Source organism: Canis aureus, chromosome 10 (assembly GCF_053574225.1).
Source record: "Canis aureus isolate CA01 chromosome 10, VMU_Caureus_v.1.0, whole genome shotgun sequence".
Taxonomy (NCBI): Eukaryota; Metazoa; Chordata; class Mammalia; order Carnivora; family Canidae; genus Canis; species Canis aureus.
The window spans coordinates 54457889-54468355 of record NC_135620.1 but is presented as its reverse complement, the minus strand read 5'-3'; the positions used below and the strand labels follow the sequence as shown (position 1 = coordinate 54468355).

Genomic DNA, 10467 nt, shown 5'->3' with positions numbered 1-10467 from the left:
TCTTTCTTTCTTTCTTTCTTTCTTTCTTTCTTTTTTTTTTTTAAGATTTTATTTGGGTGCATGGGTGGCTCAGCGGTTGAGCATCTGCCTTCGGCTCAGGGCGTGATCCCAGAGTACCAGGATTGAGTTCCACATTAGGTTCTCTGCATGGAGCCTGCTTCTCCCTCTGCCTGTGCCTCTGCCTCTCTCTGTGTCTTTTAAGATTTTATTTATTTATTCATGAGAGAGAGGGAGAGAGAGAGGCAGAGACACAGGCAGAGGGAGAAGCAGGCTCCCTGTGGGGAGCCCGATGTGGGACTTGATCCCAGGGCCCTGGGATCACGCCCTGAGTAGAAGGCAGATGCTCAACCACTAAGCGACCCAGGTGTCCCCCGCAGAATCATTCTTGACACAGAATAAGCACTATAGAAATGTTTACCACTACTTCATTCTGTAACTTCTAGTCAATCTGTTTCATCACATTAAAAATGGGCAGCTGTAGTTGACAAGATGTAGTTGGGTGTTTCTTTTTATCCAGGCTGACAGTATCTGCTTTTTAATTTGTGTTAAGACCACTTAAACGTGATAACTTTATTTTCCAATTTCTAGGTAACAAATACAAAAATTGATCCCAATAGTAGGCCTAAAGTAAACCATGATAAATTCCTGAAAGTAGAACCATTTAGTTAAATTTTCTGAGCATGATGTAATAAAACTAAAACTTAGTAACAAAAGGTTAACTGAAAAATTTTGAACCATTTATAAATTTTTTTAAAGGCTCCTCCTAGAGCAGTGAAAGGCAAAATCAAAGCAGATGTTCAGAGATGAATGACAATAAGAATACTAACTATAGTGTTTAAGAATGTGGGGCATGGACATGAAGTCATGTGGCCCTCGTCCAAGTTCTGGCTTTGCTGCCCAGTGACTGTGATTCGGATTCAGGTGTTGATATAAAGATAGTAATACTTAGAGGATTTTTTCCTGATTACATGAGATGACATTTAGCACTTTTTATTTTTATTTTATTTTATTATTTTATTTTATTTTATTTTAATTTAATTTAATTTAATTTAATTTAATTTAATTTAATTTAATTTAATTTAATTTATGATAGACATAGAGAGAGAGAAAGAGAGGCAGAGATACAGGCAGAGGGAGAGGCAGCCTCCCTGCAAGGAGCCAGGCGTGGGACTAGATCCGGGTCTCCAGGATCACGCCCTGGGCGGAAGGTGGCGCTAAACCGCTGAGCCACCCAAGCTGCCCTATTTAGCACTTTTTAAACATCACTGTTTATACCGTGTGTAACATTTCCCAATCACAATTTAGATATGTAAAAAGGAACTCTGTTTCTCTGTGTAGATTAAGTCCAAATTCAAGTGATGGCAGAAAACTTAAGCTTGAACAGTGAAGGAAACTTAGTCACATCTACTGTAGTCTCTTGTGGATTAATACTCAACCAATCCAGAATCCTTCCTGGTTCTCTCCACATTTCTGGGTCAACTTCTCCAGACTCAGATTCTTGGCAGGAGCATCTGTTTGGTGGAGCCAGGGTCTCATACCTTCACACAAGTTTTCAGAAAGAAAATAGAGAAATGAATGTCTACCCCCTTGCAGCTTCTGTAGTTAGGTACAAGATCTTTCATGCTCAGATATAGACTTCTCCACAAACTGAGCAGCCTAAACTCAGCAAATGTCGACCAGTTCTCCCTTTTCAGAAAAAGGCATTTTGTTTTTGTCCTAAAATCTATTTCCCCAATATGTGCCTCATCCCATGACTCAGCCCTTCTCATTCTAAGCTCTTACATTGTTATCAAGTCTTCCCCATATTTTAAGATTCAGACTATGCTTTAAGCCCTACAGGCTTTGGCTCTTGTTCTGCAGAGGTTTTTAGAACAAAAACTTCACTGTAGTAGCTCAATGGGTAGAAAGCCATAGAAACTAGAAATTAAAAACCTTGGCAGAAAAATCTCCTTATTTTATCCTGTTATACTCTCTTTATTACTGTTGTTAGAAAATATATGGGATGCGGCCAAAGTTGTACTTAAAGGAAAATACACAGTATAATAATATGAGCAAAAGCTTTTAGTTAGACTTAGGTTCAAAATGTCCCTGCTCTGCTACTTACCAGCCTTGGAGAAATTCTTTAATCTCAAGACTTAATTGCATCAACTATAAATAGTGTTAATAATATTACAGTTTATCTTTGAACAACGCGGTAGTTAGAGGCACTGACCACCCCCATGCAGTCAAAAATCTGTGTATAACTTTTGATGCTTTGAAAACTTAACTAATAGACTACCATTGGCCAGAAGTCTTACTTATAACATAGTCGATTAACACACATTTTATATATCATGTACTATATACTGTAAGGTAAGCTGGAAAAGAGAAAATATTATTAAGAAAATCATAAAGAGAAAATACAGGGCAGCCTGGATTGCTCAGTGGTTTAGCGCTGCCTTCGGCCCAGGGCATGATCCTGGAGACCCAGAACCAAATCCCACGTCCGGCTCCCTGCATGGAGCCTACTTCCCCTATGCCTGTGTCTCTGTCTCTCTCTGTCTCTCTCTCTGTGTCTCTTATGAATAAATAAGTAAAATCTTAAAAAAAAAAAAGAAGAGAAAATACATTTATTGTACTGTTCCTTGTTTATATATAAAAAAAAATCCATGTGTAAGTGAATCCACTCAGTTCAAACCTGTGTTGTTTAAGGTCAACTGTATTTGCTTCATAGAGGGGTTGTGAGAATTGTGTGAGATAATTCCTTTAAAGCACTTAGTACTATGCCTGTGTAAAAGGAATCCTTGGACAATCTGGAGAAAGTGGTCCAAGAAACTTTTGGTCATTCTTGGCCACTTGTCACATGACTATTCTTCCAGTAGGAACTGTCAATAGAAGAGTATGATACACAAGGCTCAGGCTGTGTTGGTCCAATGAGATAATAGATGTAAGATGTAACTGAGCATGGAGTGTCTTCTTAGATTTTATATTTTGCTGATTTGCAGGATAGTATTCCTGATAACATACAGACCAAGTTCATCTCTCAATGCTCCAAATGAGAAAGAAAAGCTGTTGTTAGATGACATCACTGTCAATGTTGGATAAGAGGAAAGTAGGAAGGTAGAAGGGAGAGAAATAGTCACAACATCATATCCATAGAGCTAAACGGTAGACGAGCCTCTTATTGTCCTCCCTTCCTAGGAGAGAGACCTCATCTGAAAACCAGTAAGGAGAGAAACTTCATCATCAAAGGGTCAAGAAAAAATATATAGTGACTTACTATTACTTAATCCTTTGAAAATAAAGGGACTTTAAGGAAAATCCCTTCTTACTGATAATCTGTATTGTTATAGATTGAATGCTTGTGTCCCTCTAAAATTTGTATGTTGAAATCTAGTCTCCAGTGTGACAGTATTTGGAGATGGGCCTTTGGACGATCTTAGGTCATGAGGTGGGACGTCCTCATGAATGGGACTTGTGCTCTTGTAAGAGAACCAAGAGAATTCCCCCTTCCCTTCTGCCATGTGAACATAAAACTAGAAGTCAGACTGAACTCAGAAGAGGGCCCTTCTCAGAACTCAACCTACTAGCATCCTGATCTTAGACTTCCAGCACCCAGAACTGTGAGAAATAGGTTTCTGTTGTTTATAAGCCACCCAGTTGATGGTAGGTTGTTAGAGCAGCCCAAGCTGACTTAACCATGTCTCTTAGAATTTTGGACCTTACATTTACTAAGTTATAGAAACAATCTATTACCTAATTTGGGGTCTGGAAAGAGAAGGCTATCCCTTGATCTTTGATTTAAAAATGCCCCTAAGATGGCCTAAAATATGACTGATGCTCAATAAATTTTAAATATTATTATACTATTTATTTTTAAAAATATTTTATTTACTTATTTAATGTATATATAGAGAGGCAGCGAGTGAGAGGGCAGGGAGAGGGAGAGAGGGAATCTCAAGAACACTCCACATTGAACATGGAGCCCGACTTGGGGCTCCATCCCAGGACTCTGAGATGATGACCTGAGCCAAAACCAAGAGTCAGACACTTAACCTACTGTGCTACCCAGGTGCCCCATATACTTATTTTAAAAGAAAAAAAAAAATAAACTAAGCGTTGGATGAAAGGAATTAGACAAATTACAAAAAATAAAGAAAAGAACCATAAATATTGAACTATAGTTAGTGAATGAATGCGGAAATATTTGGGGGCAAAATGTATTGATGATTGCAACTTACTTTGAAACACAAAAAAATAAGATGGATGGAAAGATGAATAAATAGTGATAAAGCAAATATACTAAAACATTTATTGTAGAACCTCAATGGCGAATATACGGATTTTCAGTTTCAAGTTGTTTATAAGGTTGAAATCTTCCATAATAAAGTATTTAAAAATTGAGTAAATAAATTAATATAGTTAACAGGAAATTATGTATTAGAAAACAGAAAAAGAGCTGAATTGAAAAATACATCCTAGAGCTGGAAAGCATAGAAAATAGATAAAACTCTACAAAATCAAATCAATAAAAAAGTCTAAAGTTGGAGAGAAAAATCAAATGTACTATATTAGTAATAAAAGAAAAGAGGATATAATCTCTTCTCAGGAGTGTTCAGATAGATAAAATTGTCATCTCTCCACTAGTAGTTTTTCTGGATTGGGCAATTACAAATTTTTTATTTTTATTTTATTTTTAAGATTTTATTTATTTATTTATTTATTTATTTATTTATTTATTTATTTATTTAATTTGTTTATTTATTCACGAGAGACACACACACACACAGAGAGGCAGAGACACAGACAGAGGGAGAAGCAGGCTCCATGCAGGGAGCCCGATGTGGGACTCGATCCCAGGACTCCAGGATCATGCCCTGGGCCAAAGGCAGACGCTAAACAGCTGAGCCACCCAGGGATCCCCGGAAATTACAAATTACTAAGATTTATTTAAAAGAGAAAAAAATAGGACGCCTGGGTGGCTCAGTGGTTGAGTGCCTATCTGGCTCAGAGTGTGATCCTGAGGTCTGAGACTGAGTCCCGCATCGGGCTCCCTGCATAGAGTCTGCTTCTCTCTCTACTTGTGTCTCTGCCTCGCTCTGTGTCTCTCATGAATGAATGGATAAAATCTTTAAAAAAAAAAGAAAAAAAATCTAAAAGAACCAATATAGTCATTTGTAAAAATGGAAAATAATATTGCTTACTCAAATAGAGACGGACCCAGTTAGATTTGCAGCCAAGTTCTGTCAAACCTTTGAGAGACAGATGATTCTTATACCTTTTATATATTCTAAGGCATAGAAAACCCACCCTGTTCATTTAATGGAGCTAGAATGATCTTGATTCCATAATTTGAAAAGTATAGCAAATACAAAAAAATGTAGTGCAACATCACTTATGAAAATAAATGCTAGAGTCATCAAATTGAATCTAGTAGTGTATTATTTGAATAATACATTATGCCCAAATAAAATTTATATCAAGGGTATAAGGATGGTTTCACATTAAGAAATATATTCAGTTTATATTAATAAGTCAAAGGAAAACATAAACAGAGGCTAAATGAGTCTTTGATACAATTCAATATTCATTACTGAGTTTTTTTTTAAAACCCTCCCAATAAAGTATAGCCCCCTGAAACAAACAGTAAGAGTTGTCATACTTGAACATGTCACGCTTAACAGTAAAATAATGGATATTCCCATTAAAGTCAAGGACATAATGAGGTTTCCAGCTATCATCACTGTTATTCGACTTGGTTCTGGGAGTTCTAACCAATACTAGGGCAACAGAAAGATATAAGAAGCATGGATATTGGAAGGGAGAGAGAAGGAGCTATAAGCTTCCTCCTGGAAAAACCTAAGAAAAGCCGTTAAATTAATATAAAATTTAAAAAATAATAGCCAGAACCAAAAAATACTTTAAAAAAATCAATAGGGGGCGCTTGGGTGGCTCAGTCTGTTAAGCATTGACTTTTTTTTTTTTTTTTTTTTAAGATTTTACTTATTTATTCATGAGAGACACAGAGAGAGAGAGAGAGAGAGAGAGGCAGAGACACAGGCAGAGGGAGAAGCAGGCTCCATGCAGGGAGCCTGACGTAGGACTCAATCCCAGGTCTGCAGGATCAGGCCCTGGGCTGTAGGCAGTGCTAAACTGCTGAGCCCCCGGGCTACCCCAAGCATTGACTCTTGATTTTGGCTCAGGTCATCATCTCAGGGTCCTGAGATTGAGCCCAATGCACGCTCTGCACTCAGTGGGGAGGCTGCTTGAGGTTCTCTCTCTCTCCCTCTTTCCCTAGCTCTGCTGGCACTCTCTGTCTTGTGCATGCTGTCTCTCAAATCAATAAATAATAGCTTTTTTACATAGCATCAATAACCAGTTTGTATCATGGGGGCAAGTTAAGAATAGGAATGAAAGTAGCACTGCATTTTGGAAGCACTCGGTATAGATTCATTTCCTTAGACACATGGCCACATGCATTTTGAGGATCGCATCCCTTCCTCACAAGAACAGTCTGTGCTTTTAGCAACAAAACAAATGCTCATTCTTCCAGAGGGATGTTTGCTACTCGAGGTTGCTTGCTGGTGGGGCAGGCGAGCTGGATCCAGAGCGCCCACCTCGCACACTACCCCAGCCCAGCCTAGGGTCTCAAGCGCTGCTGAGAGGAGGTATTTGTGTAAGGAAGGTGCAGAGCGCTTGGGAGCCCTTGGAAGTGTCCTTCCTCAGGGAGGGGAGGGTGGGGAGTCTCTGAGCTGGGGAGAGATGCTGGGAGAGGAACCGGGAGGTGAGCAGCATCAAGAAGGAAGGAACATGTAGGGGGACACCTCCAGAAGATGAAGCCGAGAGGCCTTCCCCACTGTGGGTGCGGTGCTGGAACAAGTGGGCAGATGCTGCCACACTTCCTCCTCCTCTGACTTGGCATTGCCCTGAGCTACTGTGCTTGTATCTTCTTTTTGCTCCACTTCCTTCCCTAAATTGGCTCAGCTGGGCTCTCCCTCAGGGAGGCTGAGCAGCACAGGGGCTCCCTTGCTCCCTTGTCCTCAGGTTTCTGACTGGGTTCAGCAATGGATGGTTGGCTGGGTGGAGGAAATGGTGGTCCCTGTAGGGCTCTCCTTGTGTCCTGGTAACCAGCCCACCGCTTTGGGTATAGGGGCCCTATAGCCCCATGTTACGGCTGGCACCCTCATTCTCCCTGCAGTTTCTTACACTCTGCTCCCCACTTTGTAAATAGTCTCCTTATCAAGCTTTCCTCAAATGATCCTAAATGGGGGGTGCCACCTGTTTCCCTGCTGGGCCAGGGCCAACATGAAAGCTTAACTGCTGGCTCAGGAAAGCAACTACTCACATCTCCAGCAGAGTTCAGTGCCAGCTTGGTAGGAGGAAGGCAGGGGAGGTGGTACTCAGGGAGAGGTAGCATGTTATCTGATTAACCTAGTTAAGCCAAGTTCTAGCCAAGATGGGGCTTCCCCTCTGGCAGGAAAGGGCCAAACTAGCAGAGACAGTAGAGACATCCCAAATATGAAAGCCTGTTCTGAACTGCCCCTCACAGGGCTGTGAGGTAACCACCTCTGCCCCCATGTGGACAGAGGAGGGTCCTGTCCCAATTAGGTAGAGATCTTAGTACAGAGAAGGATTATGCACTCACTGGTAGAGGCAGGGAGAGGAAGGAGCTTTGTGGGTAGCTTTTTCCTTTGTTTATATTTCCAGGTATTTTGGGGGAAGCAAATGTTATTTTTTATAATAGAAAATAATACAGTACACTTCATTTTGGAAAAATGAAAGTGTTTGTTTGGAGTTGGGGGTAGGGGTGCAGCATGCTTCTCCGTATGAAGGTTTCCTGCCTTACCTTTGCCTCCTACCAGCCTCATTTCCTGAGAAACTACTCGACCATTGACTTGCGTACTGTCTTTGTGCACATTTTGCTGTGGGTCATTGAGAGAACAAGACAAAAATCACTGCATAAACCGTCAAAAGTGCTGGAGAGCTGTTATCAGTTACTCTCATGGTTTCTATTGCTCCTTGGACTTGTCTCTCTGACCCCACCTAGTGTGCCTGCCTTGTCAGTCTGACCTGACATTGAACCTAGTTCACTCTGCCCCCCCCCCCCCCATGTCCACCCTTGTGGAGCTCTCCTACATGGCTGGCTCCATCCCTGAGCAGCACATATCCTGCCCCCTTGTGCCAGGAAAGCCTAGACCTGGCCTCAGGCCTTGGCCTTGCCCTGACTCGCTGTGTGACCCTTGGATGGTATTTCTGTTCTCTGGGCCTGTTTCTCTCTATGTACAAAGTAGAAATCTACCTCCCAGCCCCAAGATTGCTGGACTGGGGAAAGGAGCTTCCTGGGAATGATGCCTCTGCTGTCCCTTCCTCAGCTGGCTGGGCTCACAACTCAAGCCACTTCCATAGCTAGGAGACAGGGGGAGAGGAATATTCCGGAGCACGGCCTTCTGTTCCTTTGAGAAATAGAGCAGCCCAGGGCTGAGGGAAAACCATTAAATCAAATGAAGGAAAATAAAATGTCTTCTAGGGATTTTGTGCCAAGGCCATCAGCAATGCTGGCAGGCTTAACTTTCTTTGCCTGGTGGCTGAGGCTAAATCCGGAGAATGGAGCCTAGGCCTGGGGTGGGAGGCAGGGGAGGCTGGCACCTGGCCTGGCTCAGTGAATGTTTCTTCAGTAGAGTCCAGGATGTTCACAGGATGAAGAAAGCACAGTCTGATAACGAGATCAGTGGATGATCTCAAATCAAAGGTCTCCCCCGACGCTGAAGTCTGATGCACACCAGAGCTACGGAGGTCAGCTGGGATAGCCGGGAGGGCGAGGGCAGAGACCCTGGATGCCATTCTGGCCTGACAGTTGAGGCCAGCACATCCGATCTGCCTGATACCTCCCCTTCCTAACTTGTCGGATCCACTCTTGTGTCACAGGGACTCACACAGACTCTCCCGCTTCTGTACTTTTGCTCAAACTGTACCTGTTACCAAGAATGCATCTCCTAAAGACATCTGGCAAAGCCTTCCTATCAGGCCCTGCTCAAACCAAACCATATCTAAGAAGCCTCTGTCTTCTTTCTCTCCTCCTCCTAACTCCTCCCAAGGCATGCTGTTTGTACAATTAGATTATCCACTCCTGTGGTGTATGAGTAAACCATAACCAACGGCAGTGCCACTCAGGAGATCTTCGCTGACCACCCTTCTAACCAGAAACAAATGTCCCAAAGCTTGTTTTGAAGATGGCCTAGTGACTGTGACTGGTGCCAATAGTGATACTATGCCAAGCTCACTAACTCACTGAGAAGTGAGCTTAGGCTAGAGGCCAAAGAGGTCTGTGGGGTTGAAATTTTAAAATAACCAGGGAAGAGGCCTGAGAAATGAAATGAGGCTGGTTAGATAACTTGAGGTAAGACTGAAGATACAGAGGCAATGTTGATATGGGGTTCTACTACCAAGCACAGCTGAGGGCAGTTACTAGAAAAGAAAAGTAAAACCGTTTTCATGTTTATACCCTAACAAGCTGAGACTGCCAAAAAACCTGGTTTTATCTTGAAGCAAATGCTGTTGCTGGCCTTTGCCTTCTTACTGATCTTCCTGGACTTTGACTCGGCTTGGGCAGCAGTGTACAGACCCTGACTAGCTATAGTCATGCTGCTCTCCTTGGCCAGTTGTCTAGGGCTGGGAATATGACCTGATCCTGGCCCAGGAGGCACAACAGACAACTGCTGAAGGATTTCCGAGAAGTATTTTTCTTACTCATAAGAGGCACTGGTGAAGGTACTTATGATTCTTGTCTTTCTTCTTGCTCATAAGGCTGTGCTTAAAGCTTAGCTTAGAGCTGAGACAACCACCAGGAAACCATGGCAGAGCTGTGATCTCTACCATGGACACAAAATGAGGATGTGGTGGCATGAGTGACATACATTTGCTATCCCTGTGCTATAGAAAACTGGTGATTTTGGAGAGATCAACCATTTAGTGTCGCCCAGTGACAAGACTTAAGCTCGGGTCCTCTGTCCTGGAGCCCTTGGGAAACTGCCTGATAGAACTGGTTCTGAAGTGAGGCATCCAGAAGTAAGCAGCATCTTCCTCAAGTTGGCCTGCTTCTTTTTGCACTAATGGATTTAAATTTTCTGCACTCATCACAGACTCTCTTTTTTGTTCCCATTTTTGTTCTTGTTTTAACAATTATTATTAGTCACTTTGAATAATTCCCTTTCTTAGTAGGTCAGCTTTCAGAGTACCCCCTTGGTTGTTACTGGGCTCTGGTGACTCTAGGTGTGTTCCTGGCCCAAGGGCGAGGCATTGCTGTGTGTTCACAGGTTGAACTGGTTTATGGCTCATGGCTTGTTAGAAAGACACTCCCCAGGGGCACCTGGGTGGCTCAGCAGTTGAGCGTCTGCCTTTGGCTCAGGGTGTGATCCTGGAGACCCGGGATCGAGTCCCACATCAGGCTCCCTGCATGGAGCCTGCTTCTCCCTCTGCCTCTGTCTCTGT

General features: G+C 42.4%; 1 protein-coding gene across 1 annotated transcript in view; it reads right to left on the bottom strand.

Annotated features, from left to right (window-relative positions):
- Positions 1-1058: 1058 nt before the first annotated feature.
- The window catches only part of RECK (reversion inducing cysteine rich protein with kazal motifs), an 89052-nt gene continuing 79643 nt past the window's right edge, over positions 1059-10467 (bottom strand). Inside the window, exon 22 of the mRNA XM_077912519.1 lies at positions 1059-1538. Within this exon, the coding sequence (XP_077768645.1) occupies positions 1533-1538 (6 nt within the window). The 3' untranslated portion in view covers positions 1059-1532. The remainder of the gene's footprint in view (positions 1539-10467) is intronic.